The sequence below is a fragment of the Silurus meridionalis genome, chromosome 9, assembly GCF_014805685.1.
Source record: "Silurus meridionalis isolate SWU-2019-XX chromosome 9, ASM1480568v1, whole genome shotgun sequence".
Taxonomy (NCBI): domain Eukaryota; kingdom Metazoa; phylum Chordata; class Actinopteri; order Siluriformes; family Siluridae; genus Silurus; species Silurus meridionalis.
Genome location: NC_060892.1, coordinates 10,429,164 through 10,445,818, shown reverse-complemented (window position 1 = coordinate 10,445,818; position 16,655 = coordinate 10,429,164). Strand labels below are relative to the sequence as shown.

Below are 16,655 nucleotides of genomic sequence, written 5' to 3'. Positions count from 1 at the left end.
GAGAAACCATAGAAACACCGACCAAGATTTATTACAGTAAAGTGCATTAGCAGCAGTAATACAAAGCATTTTCTTGTACTGCACATTCGGTGGATTTAAAAAAAAAGTCTAGACACCCTTACATACCCCAAATTGCCAAACTAAGATAAATGTCTGCAAATTTTTACAGTTACAGTGATAGTGTGCCCAACAAAATAAAATAAAAATGTTTTAAGGGTAAAAAGAATTGTACAAAATTTTGTATATCCCTAATCCAGCATTTGGGTAAAGTACACTTTGCTTCTAATACAGCATTCAATCTTTTTAGGTAAGAGTCCACACTTAACACATCTTGCTTTGGCATTTTACTTCCAATATTGCTTGCAAAAATGCTCCAAACCAATCAAATTGTAAGGGTGTCTCCTGTGCACAGCTTTCTTCAACTTATTCCACAGGTTTTCAATATAATTTAGACTGAGCCATTCCAAAACATTGATCTTATTTTTCTGTAGACATACACTCGTTGACTGTGATTTGTGCTTTGGATCATTATTGTAGTGGAAAGTCAAAATTTTCTGCTGTCTAACAAAAAACTACAGGTTTTGTGGCAAAATAGACTGGTATGATTCCTCCTATCTTGACTTAATATGGCTGAAGAAATGAAGCTTCATAACTTGATGCTACCATCAGCATGTTTTTGTGGCATAATATTTTACAATTATGCCTCAAAGCTTTTATGTTGGACTTAACAAACCATAGCACATTTTGTAGATTTTTCTGCATGCTGTGTAGCCACCCCAGGTATGTAAAGAATATTAGAGATTGTTATCACATGCAAGAAGTGACCAGCACTTACAAGATTTTTCTGCCGCTCCTTTAATAGTGCCTCTGGTTGTCTGGGTTTTTTTTCATCTTTTAGTTCAGTTTAGAATGACACCCATTTTTTGTCCTGTTAATGTCACTGTGATGCCCCATTTGCTCCACTTTTTGATGATGGCCTTTGCAGTGTTCAGTTTTATGTTACAGTAATTCTTTGTACCTTTCTCCTGATCGAACCACATTCACAATGAATTTGTAAGTTCTTTGTGGCTGATGACTTCTACAGAAGCAGCTAAACTGTATTTAGGGTTAATAAGGATCACTTTACCAATAATTACTTTTAAGCAGGAGCACAGCACATGGTCTTATAAAAACAATTATACACAAATCTGTATACAGGTTGTTGAAATATATATATTTTTTCTTTTTCTTTTCACTTTTATCATTATGCTGCTTGCTGTATTAAATGTGGAAAAAATATCTAACACAAGATATCCTGGTTTCTTGTTTTACATGAGAAAAACGTGCAATTTAAACATTGATGTAAAATGTTTTTATATCCACTACATGCTTACAAGGACAATCATTTAAAATACAGTGACATTACTTCAAAATGGCAAGTCTAATTTTCTGTCCGTAATCCCTCCCCTCTCTGATCCCTCTGTGGTTGCTTCCCCTCCACACAGGTTATCAATGTGTCTTTTGATTGTTGCCTAAGAAGGTTCTTCATTTATATTCCTGAGTAAAAGTGGAGCCTCTGCAGATGGCTCATAGAAGGTCTTTCATACTGACGTAGGAGCAGCTTCCACCAGGCACGCTGTTACTTCAGTCGTTATAACTGAAAATGGTGCAAGGCTGAGTTCATGAAGGCAACTTATACTAGCACTCTGCAGATGTGTGTGTGTGTGTGTGTGTGTGTGTGTGTGTGTGTGTGTGTGTGTGTGTGTGTGTGTGTGTGTATAGGAGTGGGGAGAGAGAGAGAGAGAGAGAGAGAGAGAGAGAGAGAGAGAGAGATGGTGCATGGTGCATGGGATAAGCAGGGTCACATGGCCAGACAGTTTTTGCTGCAGCTTGGTTTGCTGGGGAGTTGAGCCCCAATGCTCCTCCTAATTCTCAGATGGCAGCCCTGACCTAGTTAGCAGGATAACACAAAGATAGACTTGAACAAACTTTTACTTCTACAGGCAGTAGCAAGAGCCATAATTACTGCACTTGGGTCTGGCTTTCTTTTAGAATTTTACTGTGCTAGTCTCCTAAATTTAATAGCAGACAAGCCCCTATAAACTATGAGCTAAAAACACAAAATCAATATTCAGATTTTTGTAAAGCTCCAATCTGACTATGTCTATTGTTATGTATAGTATATAGTAATTACTTTGTGATGATGAAACCAAATGTATGTGGCTTGTAATTTTGGATCAACCAAACCAAAGTCCTAAGATATGAGTTTATAGAATATATAGTACATGTTTAAATTGGTCTTTTTCAACGAGGACAATGGCAGCAGCCATATACTTAAACTTGGGTGTCATATGGGACTGAGAATTTGCATACAGCAATTAATATCAACAGAAGTACTTAGGGTTTTTTTTTTTTTTTTGCACATTGCAGTGTCTGAAGAAGTGCAACATAAATTAACACGCAAACTGGTGAAAGAGTAGACATCTGGGGACTGTAGCATACTTGGAGTTTTAAAAATTGTTTTATAAATTGCAGCCTGTAGCGTACAATTTCACTCAGTCCTGCCAACACACCAGACTCTATCATTCTCACACATTGCTCTTTATTCTCAAATACAACATGGTAGTACAAACAAAGTGTGTTCACAAGTAACAAGTACATCACTTTTGTCATATAATATTGTACTGCAAGGTACAATACAGATAGATACTTACTGTAGACAGACAGACAGACAGACAGACAGACAGACAGACAGACAGACAGACAGACAGACAGACAGATAGATAGATAGATAGATAGATAGATAGATAGATAGATAGATAGATAGATAGATAGATAGATAGTGTCTGTATAGAGGAGCTGTCCATGGTGTTGAAAGTACAGACAGGCTCGGATTCTAGCCCAGTACAATGTGGCTATTTATTAAAAGATAATTAATAACAGACAGATTTTCAATGTTCCTTTGACATGTTCATATTAAAAGGCCTAAATTACTCAGGAGCCATTTTGGTGATTTGTCATGATATTCATTAAACCAGTCAGCCACGACACCCACACAGGAGAACTGCTCTGGTGTTAGTCTTAACATTGCTCTAGACGAGTTTCTAAACTTACAGAACACTGTCTGTGCTTAAAAGTTATATCCAAATGATCAGCAAACTCCAGTGGCATATTGTCAGCCTTGAACACATTCTTTGATGATAAATAGATTGTTATTACTTTGATAATATTTTATAATAATGAATCAGGCATAGCTGTGGAGATTGCAGATTAATTAGATGACTAACAAGCAACAGCACTAACATCATTTATGTTTACATGCCCGGAGAGTATATTCGTTGCAAGATTTTCAACCCAAAGTCGGTGTGTGTAACGTATAAAGCTGCTCTGGTGAGGATTAAATCTTGACTTGTTGGATTAAGAAAGTACTTTTTAACATTTGCTCTGTCAGTCTAGTTTTCCATGTACCGTGAATTTAAGACCTTCACTTAACCAGCACAAGCTACATATAAGTGTTGTCTTATTGTTTGTATCTGTGTGAGCAATTTGAAAATATATGATATTGCTTTATAGATTCCGTGATTGTGTCTTTAATCACATTCTGTGTATTAGTGGTGTTGTTTAATTCAATTCAATGTCACTCTCTTACTATAAAATGAGTGGTATCCGAATCTGTAGTATCTGTAGACCATCCATTCCCACTCCTGTCTTTGTGACCAGTTGGACTACAGTTTCAACCCTTGATGCTGCAGTCACCAGACACTTCTTAATGAAGAATATGGAACAATTTCTATTTTGTTGTTTATTATTGAAATACACAAGATGTGTAAAAAAGTGTATTTTATGAAGTTGCATGAATGTTAATTTACATATAATGTATTGCATATTTAGTTAGTATTGCCTTAATCTCACAAGTGTAAGATAAACTGTAAAATGTTTGACTTTACAAACAAGTGTTTTTTATATAGTTTTACTTCCCTAATTTACTAACTGTTCTGTTTTTTAGTTCATAACATTCTATTTGACCTTTTCCTACCTGGTGGGATAGCAATTCCGCTTCCCGTCATCCTGTGTTTTGACCCCAGCCATGCATTATGGCTATGTCGAAAAAATGGTTCCTAAATGGCTCAGAGTACCTTATTTAAGTGCATTACCTCAGGTAAGAAATAATGGCTTCTATCCCATATGTAGCTGACAATGTGTCCAACAGGGAGCCATTTGGGAAGCTATTTCCTTTAGCACAGTGGAAAGAGGGACAAAGACAAAAAAATATCATTATGCTACATGGTACTGCTGACTGACCAAAACATTTTGCTTATTTGAAAGGTCCTCTAAGAAAAACCCTTATTAAAAAAGACAGCATTTATGCCTATGCAAGTGTTACAGGTGAACGTCCTAACAAAATACAGGATCCTTTTTATTCTCAGAACTGCAGAGAGACCATCCAGAGATGAATGATTTCAACCTACACCAACAACGTCAGGATATTTCATGACTTAGGTGTTATTGGTTTAAAAAAAAATAAAGCACAACTATTCAAACATGCAATGTCTCAAACGAGAGATATATGAATAGTATGTTTGCATCGCTTGTCTTCTAATGTTGGCTACAATCCTCTAACACAGCATTCAAATAAAAAATGCAGCCTAGAGTCCTGAATACATCAGCAGCTTAAAACCGCTGCTTTCTTCTCTCTTGCTTGAGATATGGAGACTTGTTGCAGACTGGAACAAAAGCAGTGTGTATGTACGGACAATGAACATTATGTAATGCAGTGCAATTTACCCGTCTCAAAGCTCAAAGCACATAGTTTGAGCAGATGGTTCCGTTGCGTTAATAGAATAAAGTATTTTTTTTGAAAAAGGGCTGCGTACGGAAGTTATGGGTTACCGTTAAAACGAACACCAACTAATAAAAGAAGCGACATTAGGCTATTTTAGTACATTGTAAAGATTTAACTGTTGATACTTCGAGGGACATATTCTCGGCTGTGTGACGAGAGCATTAAAAATGCCTAAAACGATCCGATTTGGCTTGAATAACGAGGTTATAGGAAAGGAGAACATCTTTGTTCATTATCATTTTATATTTATTTACATATTTATTCATGTATTTGGGGGGAGGGGGTATATATGGGGTAAAAATATGTTGCCTGGCTTATAGGATTTTTCACATTGCTATGAGACTCAAGTGAAAGCAATGATCATGGGTAGCATGCAGTGGACATGTGGGAGTACATGTAAAAAAATATATATATTTTTAAATTATCACATACAATTGCCATCCTACCCCAGAACTTTAAGAACAATTACTAACGAATTAACACATGACATCAAATATTTATACATTTTATAGTTCATTTCTCACATTTGTACCACAGTCTGTAATAGCCCCTACCTCTCTGAGTGCACTAAACAGGGGATGGAATAATGATATCTACGTGATAGCCTACCTAGTGCATTTGATGTGCAATAGAGAGCCATTTGGGATTCAGCCCGTGAAATCACTCGGGGTTTGCTATCAGAAGAGATGAGTATTTCTCCGCAATGGAGAGAAAGAAAGCAAAAGAAAGCAACGGCACGCAGCGTTGATTATTATCACCATTAACTGCCCTGTGTTTGTCCAACTCTTCAGATCCGACGCTTGATTATAAAGCAATGATGGGATTATATTGATCAAAAATAGCAAGCGACCCCCAACAAATAGACCTTAATGTTCACGTGTTGTTTTTATTTTTAAGAAATACAGTGTTCCAAAAATGCTGTTTAATCAAATAATGCTGAATAAATGATGCGGCTGTTTTTTTGTTTTTTTTTGCCCCTCAACACCGCCGGGCTGCACGGTATCAATAACCGTATCGATAACCGTATCGAGCCAAACCTCGCTGACGGGTTAAGTAGCCTATATTATACCTCCAGCACTTTTTGGTTTAAACGCGACCAAATGGTAATATTTCACCGTAAATAAAATGTCAAACTACTAAATGGGAGTAAAGCCATTGTTGTAGCCCACATAGACAACCTAAATGTGTTGCTATAGTGACCAACCTGTCAGGAACAAGAAGAAAAAAAGGACGGGAGAGAAGTTACCAGAGGAAACCGTGGAGACCCGTAGAGTTAGTTGACTCACAATTGTTTCGATGTGGAATGAATGGAAAATTGTTAGGAAAGAAGGGAAGCATAATTACATGGTGGTGATGTTTCTGAACAGGTCTTCGATGTCTCCGCCGCCGCTGCTGGCGTTGCTGCTGTCCTGCAGAGCGAGCAGAGGAAAGAAATTCCCCCCGTCCGATTTATTGCAGTGAATGTCGGTGGAGGAACAGGTGCAGGCCGGCGGGCAGTCGAGCACCGAATACACACAGCCATAAAAGACGCTGGAAAACAGCAAAATCCGCAAAAGCGCCACGAAACACAGCCCAACATCCATGGTCCAAAAATCGAGTTAACGAATCCGGGAAAGAGAAAGAGAGGGGGGGGGGATATAGGGAGAAATGTACGGTGTGTCTGAATGCGGTTTGGGCTACATAAGAGCGTCTATGGACATGATGAGATGAGGTGAGATAGAGGAGTGCAAATGAAAAAAAAAAAAAGAAAAATCCTTAATGGGTTTTTTTGGGGGGAAAAGTATTCCGTTATGAAGACAAGGTGAACGAACAGCACCGGCTTTTCTCTCCACAGTCCATGACAGGAGGAGGCTGAGGAGTGCAGTGATGCTAAGAGTACTGACAGCAAGCAAGAGCATGAAGACCCACCTCCCAGCCAGAGAGAGAGAGAGAGAAAGAGAGAGAGAGAGAGAACGGAGAAAGCGAGAGATGGAGAAAGATGGAGAGGGAGAGATGGGAGGAGAGGATATAAGTAGGAAATAAATAGTGAGAGAGAGAGAAAAGAGAGATCACGACTAATGTCGTGAGGGTCTAAAGGCAGCACAAAGCAAAAAAATAAAAAATCTCATGTTGAATCAACACCTGCTGTGTGTAAGTTAGAACTTCACACAGGAACCAATAATATTTATGAGTCACTGCCCACCAACAGGCAAATGGAGTTGACAAATAAATTCAATATTTAGTTCGAGTTTCATTTCAGCTCAGGATTCAACTCTGCATCATTTAGTTTTAAATATGGTTAAACCATTTTTTTTTTTTTTTTTTATAATAACCCCTGATTAAAATCTTGGCATCTTTTTAAAATATGTGACTTATTCAAGCAACAGTTTTACTGTTCATGGAATCAATAAGAAAAATGAACAATTTAATAATTGATTTATTTCTGTTATAAAAATGTTTGAAGGTATTCATTTAAATCTGAGTCTAAAGCCGTGTTGAGAGAAAGTTACATACATATGCCCTACATATCTCAATTGTTCTAGCGAAGGGTTTTTCTACAAAAAATACTTCACTTCTGCACTGTTACATGCTTCTGTATGTTTAATGATAAGGGCATTTTCTGAAGAAGCAGGCACGTATCAAAAAATACTTGCAGTGTCATTTTAAGACATATTGTAAATGCAAGCTATGGGAGGACAGTTTGATCAAGTAGAGCAAACCATTTACACAATGGAGTACTGACACATTCTTCTTTTACTCCTTTACATAAAAGCATTTTGCATAATATCTTTAACTAAACTCAATTCCCCTTGTTCACAGCTGTACTGTACTGTACTGTAAGCTTGCATGTAGCAGGATGTCCTATCTTTCTCCTGCCCTGTCTTAATTTCTCAAATATTTTAAATATAACCCAAAATGTTATGGATATATAAATAGTTTTAATAACTGAATAGTCTTTGCTAATCTGTCTTTTAAATCTAAATCTTTTTTTTCCAGTTTAATTAATAAAGGTGTCAATTGTACTTGTAGCTAGGATAGTATAGTTTATCATAGCTGTAGTTTGTATCTTTTATTAAGGTAAGTGCATGTGATGGACCTTTGAATTTTAAACCTTTATATGTACATACGTCTTTAAGGATGAATTTCATTCCATAAATCATTGTTAAAGGTCTAAGATACATACTATAGATACAAATGATACTTTTGATGATATGTAAACCCAAAACCCATGACAAGGAAAATTATATTTGGAGGATTAAACAATATTTGAGCATGTTGTTGCAACCATTTCTATAATGGAAAATTTAACATGATGAGGTTAAACTGTATAGAGCCTAAACAGTAATGTTCATTGTTCATTGTATGTCAAATAATGCACTTTTCCTATACATACTAGGTGGTAGCACCCAGAGTGTACTCATACCCTTTGCTACACCATGTCTAAAAAGTTTAAACAGCCAGTCAGTACTGTATGTGAGACTCGTCTTTTTTCCTCTCATTTAATTACATGGTAATACAGTGGTCCCTCTGAACTCGCAGGGGGTTACGTTCTAAGAGTTCCGAAACTCTGCGAATTTTGGACGCGAGTTCCGAACCACAAATTATCGGGGGTTGACTGTACACATTACAGTACATACTGTAGCCACGTTTGTAGACACCTGACCATCACAGCCACACATGTTTTTAGAGCATCCTATTTTAGATTTTAGTCTCTGTTTTACTGTTGAAGTAAACTTCACTTCAGTTTTTCAGTACATTTTGGAGCAAAGCTGTAGGGATTTGAGCATGAGCATTAGTGAGGTCAGGCACTGATGTTGGTTGAAATGATCTGTGGCACAGACGACATTACCATTCATTCCAAAGGTGTTAAATGGGATTGAGGTGAGAGCTCTGTGGAGTTTTAGAGACCTTTTAGTGCACATGCTAACACATGTTTGAGCCTCCTAGATGCAGTGAAGAGAAAGTCGAAAATCTGTGATTTTGTAGGAACAGTGGTGAAGACCTATAATCGGTTGTGATGGTCAGGTGTCACATACCGGTCACATACAGTACGACATACTTTTGGCCATACACTGTATCCACACATCTTAATTAGTAGATTCAATAGTTTAAATATATTGTTTTAGTATATTATAGATTATTAGAGAAAAGCTTGCCAGAGGTGCCATGCAACTTATATGTTGTACAAGTAATTTGATCAATATCTATATTTTTTTATTATAATTATTATTTTTTTTTGCGATATGTAAGCTTTGGAATTGATTACGTTTTGCTCTGGCTATATGTATGTTTTTATGTTTAAATAACGAAATACATATGGGCTCTGTGTTGATTAGATTTTTCTTATTGATGGTAAGAATAGCTTCTATTTAACATGTATGTAACATTTAAAAGTGTGTGTGTGTGTGTGTGTGTGTGTGTGTGTGTGTGTGTGTGTGTGTGTGTGTGAGTGTGTGTGTGTGTGTGTGTGTGTGTGTGCGTGCTTGTGCGTGTGTTCTCATGTTGCATATTCCATATGTTAATTGGGTATTTGGGGAATTAGAGATCTTAGATTGTGAGGCAGGCAAAAAGAATGTAAAACCCAAGTGCTATATTAAAATAGAAGAATTTTCATTGTAGCTTGACAATGAAATTGTAGCCAGCATGGTGTCTTACAGACTCCTACACACAGTGGGAATTTTTTTCCAGTCCTTTTCTGCAATCCACAAGTTGGGCCTGTCGGACTGACACCGAGGTTGTCTATCCAGCCTATAAATAAATCATCATGAATACATTTGCTGCTTTTAGGATAGTCACACTCTGACTTATAGTGGTGCTGCAAAATCCATACAGAAAGGAATCCAAAGCTGCCAAAAGCTATTTGGCATATTTCAGGATTGATAATGATACAGTATATAATGCTTACACAGAATTATGTCACTTATTTAGACTTTTCAATGCAAATTAATGCATTTGAATCTGTCTTTTATAATATATCAAACAGCTGGGAAAACTTATTAAGAAAATAAAATGGTGGTGAGGATTATGTTTAATTATGTTAATTATGTTTAATACCGAAATTACACCTACTAATAACCTCTAGATTAAATATTATAACCTTGCATTGCTTTACATGGAAAAATCTGGGACCCAAAGGCTACAGCAACTGGCTGTAAGTTAAGTTTAATAAAATGTAATTTTATTAGATTTTTATTTTATTTGTATACCATTTCGACACAAAGTAGCTTTATGTAAATCCCAAACCATCCCTAATGAACAAGCCAGAGGCAACAATGGAAAAGAATACACTTCTTTAAAATGGAATAAAGAAATACCCTTGAGAGAAACCAGACTCAAAAAAGAACCAATCCTCTTCTGGGCAGTGCCAGATGGTAAGATTTTAATAACTACAGTTAACAGTCCCACATTCAAAAGACAAAAAGTACAGAACTCACTGAACAGGCAAAAAAAAGTATGAAACCGATTAAGATGAGTCTTCTCTAGAATGTATAATATAAACTTGTGTGTATGCACCAGAGTCATATATATATATATAGAATTAGCTGATACTCTTTCAATTGTTATTCAAAGAGCTGCTAGAGAAATATATAATGGTACATAATCTGATCAAATGTAATTTGTAACAATAAAGCTTAATCTGTTGAAAGACTTGATCTTAGACCTAAGCAGTTACATTGTCCCCTTTAGGTCATTTAGCACGGTGGTAGGAGATAGGAAATTGAATTCACCAGATCACACAACATCAGGACACAGTGAAAGAAAGGTTTTCTGCTTTTGGAGACCAGAACCAAGAAAGCCTTGAACCTTGAACTGTCTTGTTTTCTTTAGAATTTTGTGAAACTCTTCGATTTGACTTTCCAGCACTTTTTCCAATGTAGCAATACATGGTGTACAAGTCGATTTTAAAATGCCAATCACAAACTAGCAGGTAGGCTGATGCAATCTCTTGATAAGAACATGAAAATAGCAAGCACTGTATCAGCCAGTGCGCCAGCTTGCCGAGAATGACATTGCACTTCTGGAGACGAGAAGGTAAAAGTCCTATTTTAGGGGCAGGTCTACTGGAAACCTTACTTACTATCGTGTAATAAAAACATATTTTCTTTGAATCAATTCTGAGCTTGAAAGGCGAACATATCAGAATCAGTAGTGCCAACAGTATAGTTCTTGACCCATTGACATCATCTTTGTTCTGTGGAGATGTTTGAAATCCTAAGTACGTTCCCCCACCTTCGGTTGAATTGGAGTTATGACCATTGTGAAATATTTAGGCCTTATTCAACCAAGCCTTTAGGTGCACAGTGATGGCTAGGTCCTGGCTGCAGTCTATCACACCTGCCAAATACGAGCAATAAGGTAGGCATGCGTGACACGGCAGCTGCTAACAACATGGCCTGGAGGTAATGTTCACACTTGGAAAAATCCCTTGCTGCTTATTTGGCACCCTCCATTAACTTGACTAACACTCCCAGTGGTGTTGCCCGTGTGCACAATTCACTAACTTGACTGAATTCATAAAGCCTTGTTGGTTTTCACCATACTGTATATAAAAAAAAACGGTTTATACTGCTTTACTGTAGAATCATAAGTCATTATGAATGTTTATAAAATAAATGAATAATGAATACAATGAGTATAAACAAGCAGTTAACATTTCATAGACAAGAACAGGTATATTGTATGCAATTATATTTGCTCTATATTTCTACTATACATGTTTTATACTACCCATAATTGTTAATATTATGGACATATTTTTATTAAAGCAATGTGCATAATAAGGCAATGGTAAGAACATCCTCGCTGGAGCATGCGATGTGTCACATTGTGGATGATTATGGATATATATTTTTTTAGCCCCCTGTAGTACAATGTACAGGTTCCACCTACATATTAATTTATAGCGACAACGACCAACAAAAGAAGAGAGTTAAAAGAAAATCCAGATGATTTCACATAAAGCACATTGTCCACACATTGCTATTTGGGTTTTGCTTCTGTGATAAGCTAAGGATGGTATTAGGACATATTTGGCTATTTCTTTACATACCTGAGGCAACAGAAAACCTTAGGGAAATTACAGAAAATTGTCAAAACATCAGTCGGAGGCAATAGGCAGGGTTAAAGCTTGAATGCTGACAGCATAGTCCCATTCTCAATTAGCCAAAATTTATGCTGCAACAGGGTCAAACAGACACTGGAAATATGGTGTAAGTGATTAAAATCACATTTTCTGTTTCTCTGTATGTAGCCAATTACAGGGTGTAGGCACTTTCTACACTTTGAAAAAAGGGAACATTATTTCCAATATTCAAATACCCAGATGCAGTAAGTTTGTACATCTTCCCGGTTCAAAATGCCCTTACTGAGATACTTTCATAGCTCACCGATGTAAAGAATAGTTATTTAATTTACTGTAGACTTCCACAGTTTACAAGCCTGGCTATTCTCTTCTGACCTTTCTAATCTACAATTCATTTAAATCCTTCAACCATTCTGTGTGAATGCTAGATACTGTTGTCTGTGGAAATCCCAGATCATTGGTTTCTGAAATATCAACCCACCTGGCACCAATCATAATTCCATAGTCAAAATCACAGAGATCACGTTTCTCCATTCTAATGTTAATTGTGAACATTAACTAAAGCTCCTGTCAGAAACGAATGGATTATTTATGCTACATTAGCATCTTGAATTAGCTTATGCACATGTGCTCCGAATAAAGTGGACAGTTATGGTGTCACTGAGTTTAAAGAGTCATCAAGATGTCATTTTGATGTCAGATTTCCTTATTGTACAGTGATTTAACACAAAAGCATGCCTTTATATTTATATTTATTTATTCTTTACCCACTCCTGTGCTAGGTACGGTTTCCTTCCAGTCACTGTTTAGTTTATCAGCTTAATTTCTTATTGTTTAGTCAATTATTGCAGCATGTAAACACATTTTATCGCAATGCACAAAAGCACTCAACAGCATAACACTGGTCTCAGGTTTTTGTACATTTGTATACTATAGATCATAATATACAGAGAAGCACATAACTCAGAAAATGTAGTAAAAACCAGGGAGCAACAATGCACAAAGCCCCACAACAATATATCATTGATCTCAGCTCCTTGCCGCAGCTCTGTAACTAGATCCTATTTGGGCCTTTAAATGGTAGAGTTCTTTTCCCTCACTGTAAAGGTTTTACACACCTAGTGTCACTTGCAGTAGGTGGATGGCCAGTGTAGAACATCTACAAACAGTCATCAAATCTATAGACTTTTAAAATCCACTCTGGTTATGTTTAATAATTAATATATTCACGCTCTACAGATTATAAACATCTCTTGTGTTTATTTTAGTTTAATATCCTAGTTTATGACTTTTCAGGTAATAAAATTCTACGGACTTTACTTAAGCTTTTGGAGCAAGGGTGTAAATCCCATGCCAGAGATGCAGTATTGTATGCAGACAGGGTAATGACAAATGAAAGAGGTAAAAAAAAATGCTTTAGTAAACAATGGCATGGATTTTACCAGCCTCTGTAATTGTACTGGAAGAAGAACACTATTATTCTGAAAGACCTCCTTAGTTGGTGTTTCGATTATGGTGCCTAAAATGGCTGCCTAAAATCTTTGATATTGGTTAGATCCAAGAGCTCAATCTATTGGCAACAAATTGTGCCCTATCATCTCAGCAAAAATCCAGATTCATTAGATCAGGATACGTTTCTCTAGTATTCAGTGGTCTTTTGGTGAGCATGTGCCCACCGCAGCCGCAGAGTCTCTTTCTGATTGACAGAAGTGGAACACCCCATGGTCTTCTCCTGTTCTTCTTCTTCTTCTTATATTGTTGTAACCCCACCATCTTATAATTTCGATATACTGTGCATTTGAAAATACTTTTATGTTTACTATTTCTATTTACGGCATTTAGCAGACACACTTATCCAGAGCGATGTACAGAAATGCTTTAAATTCTCTATTGATGAATATATCAACACTGGTTCACTAAGTTGCAAACTTAGGATACCACCAGCCTAAAACTCAATCTTGAAATAAATAAAGCACACTTTTTTGCATAAAGACATAAAACAAACATGGAAAACAAATGCTAGCACAAGTGTTTCAGGAAGAGATAGGTCTTTACCCATCATTTAAAGATATAGGCATTGACTCAGCAGACATCTAGGGGAGCTTTATTCCACCACCTCAGTGCCAGAACAGAAAAGAGGCTTGATGTATACCTACCTCTTACCCTGAGAGATGTACACAATTGTACACAATTATACAAAGATGTTATCTGACTCACTGCAGTCTTTCTATCAATCGTAAAGCAGTCTGTCTATTCTTTGTTCACCTCTCACATCGGCATAGAATATCGGTCCGCAAAGATGCAGGTCACTAGATCCATTGTGAGTAATCTCTAAGCAATCTGCACCAACATACATGCCATGATAAAAAAAAATACCTTGAGATTATATTTTTACCCCATTTTAATAATTATTTAAAGTGGCCCATATCTGCGTGATTTTATGCACTACACTGCTGATATACAACTGGCTGATTAGATAATTACATGAATAAGTAATTGTTACCTGCTCATTTGAAGACCTCCTATTGTTCATCTCTTCCTTCTCCACAATTCACCCAGCCATGACATATACATGTAGCATCTCCTACACACACACACACACACACACACACACACACACACACACACACACACACATACACACACAGAGGCTCAAACCAAAGCTTTTTTATACATCTACAGAATCCAGTTCTTACTTACTGCACGGCACTTCCAATTCAAAGCACTGTAGAAACTGTATGCCTTATTCACAACTCTGAGACACATTGAAACTAAAGCTTTCTTACAGAGAAATGAGTTAATACATGTTTTTATGTAACCATTGTTTACTATTAAGACAATGTATGTACTAAATACAAGTTAAGATATTATTAACTATTTAAAATAAACTACTAAATAACCATAGGGAGAATTCCTAAAAACCAGCAGTCCCCAAAGTTTTTTGCGCCACGGTCTGGCTTAATGTCAGACGATATTTAAATACAACTAAATAAAATGATACGACTGGCATAAAAACGGGTATTTTCTAAATATAATAATAAACGTAAATCCACTGTGTTGTTTTTTGTTCATTTTTCTAGCTTAGGGGTTTCAATTTAGCGGTAATGTATTATGTGTTAGTGGCCGGAGCCCCTTTAAGAAGGTAGCGGATAAAGGTAAGACATGTGACCAAGGTAAGCATCATGCATCAAGAGTGAGTCATAGACAGATGTGGTGGAGAGAATCTGGTAATTTTCCTAAATAAAACATCGTTCAAAATCAGATAATACATTAAACGGTTATGTATTCTTTTTGTGCGGCCCGGTACCAACTGACCTACGGACCAGTGCCGGTCCGCGGCCCGGGGGTTGGGGACCACTGCTATAAACTACTCCCTTATCATTGTACTAATAAAAGAGTGGTTTTAACAATAACATCTATACTTATAAACATCATAATCTTCCAGACTACTTCTGCATTAAACCATTCAAGATGTTCCACTTGCATATAAACCTTTTGTTTACTAACAAGAGTTTGTTGTCGCAAAGATTGATGACCATCTTCTAGGATGAAAAATGTGATTAACCAATCAGGACTGGGCATTCATTAACATTTATGTTTAAAAGCTACGTTATAAGGTAACTACACTAATGAGGAAAGTGTGCAACATACAGCAAATATAATAACTGATGGTTCTGTTTTTAAATGTATTCTGAAGTCCATAAAATGCCAGACTAGTTAGCATTAATTCGAGAAAATATAAGAATTAACAATTTTAATGTGTCCTGTGTAATAATTGGAATATGACTACATATGAAACATTTCTGTGCAATATATCCAATATTCTTTTTATTTTGTTGCAATATTCGTGCCTAGCAACCATATGATATATTGCCAGCGCTGTCTACTGCATGTCCTTGTCAACTAAACACAATAAAAGCTTAACAACCTTGTATACGCTAGTTCTGATGCTGACACTAATAACAAATGATTTCATACAGTTGCCTGAAAGAATACATTTACCAGTAAGTAAAAAAAAATATTTTCAACCACACTGGAAAAAACCTGGCTAATTTCCAAACACCAGCACCAAGAGTGCACAGGAATGCTACGCTGATCAGTTTCATTTTACAGATCACACCCTAATCAGATATGATTTGATTCTGCATAATTCCTAATCCCTCTAAAATGAATTCCTGGCTGCAGTACTGCCATGCATCACAGCAGGAGTTATTTGTTGTCTCCTCTTCAAGAGGAGCAATCAACTGTAGTACTGGAGAAACCAAAAAAGACTAGCTCATTGTGTTGTCATGCACCTTTATGCCTTTGAAAGAGGGAGTTTGCCTTTCCGATAGTGAGGCATTTCAATGGACATAACAGCAATGACAACTTTGTTTGCACTACTAAGAAAAGTTAAGAAAAAATAAAGCTAATTTACACGCTCTGAAATTTGGAAGGCCATGGATTGAATGTCATTCTTTGTCAACCATTATTACAATATCAACTATTAAGAATATCAACTTGTTTTTAGCCCCTGCAGACTGCTTATTCTGACTTAATTGAAGATTTTTTTCCCAAGTAAAAAAATATACATAAACATTTCGATTATAACGTTCAAAGCATTTACAAAAGTTTTTTGATGTTTTATGTAGGCCAAGATGATTTCTCTACCACTCTCTTTTGATAACTGAAACCGTGATACATGCTCGTGTTTTTCATTTATAAAATCTAAAAATTGTATTATCTAATAAATCACAAGAAGCAGAGTTAAAAGGGAATTCATGAAGAAAA

At 36.4% G+C, this 16,655-nt stretch overlaps 1 protein-coding gene across 1 annotated transcript in view; it reads right to left on the bottom strand.

The window, feature by feature from the left end:
• The window catches only part of ntrk3b (neurotrophic tyrosine kinase, receptor, type 3b), a 137,512-nt gene extending 130,740 nt beyond the window's left edge, over positions 1–6,772 (bottom strand). Inside the window, exon 1 of the mRNA XM_046858434.1 lies at positions 6,167–6,772. Coding sequence (XP_046714390.1) covers positions 6,167–6,405 — 239 coding nt within the window. The 5' untranslated portion in view covers positions 6,406–6,772. The remainder of the gene's footprint in view (positions 1–6,166) is intronic.
• Positions 6,773–16,655: the final 9,883 nt, after the last annotated feature.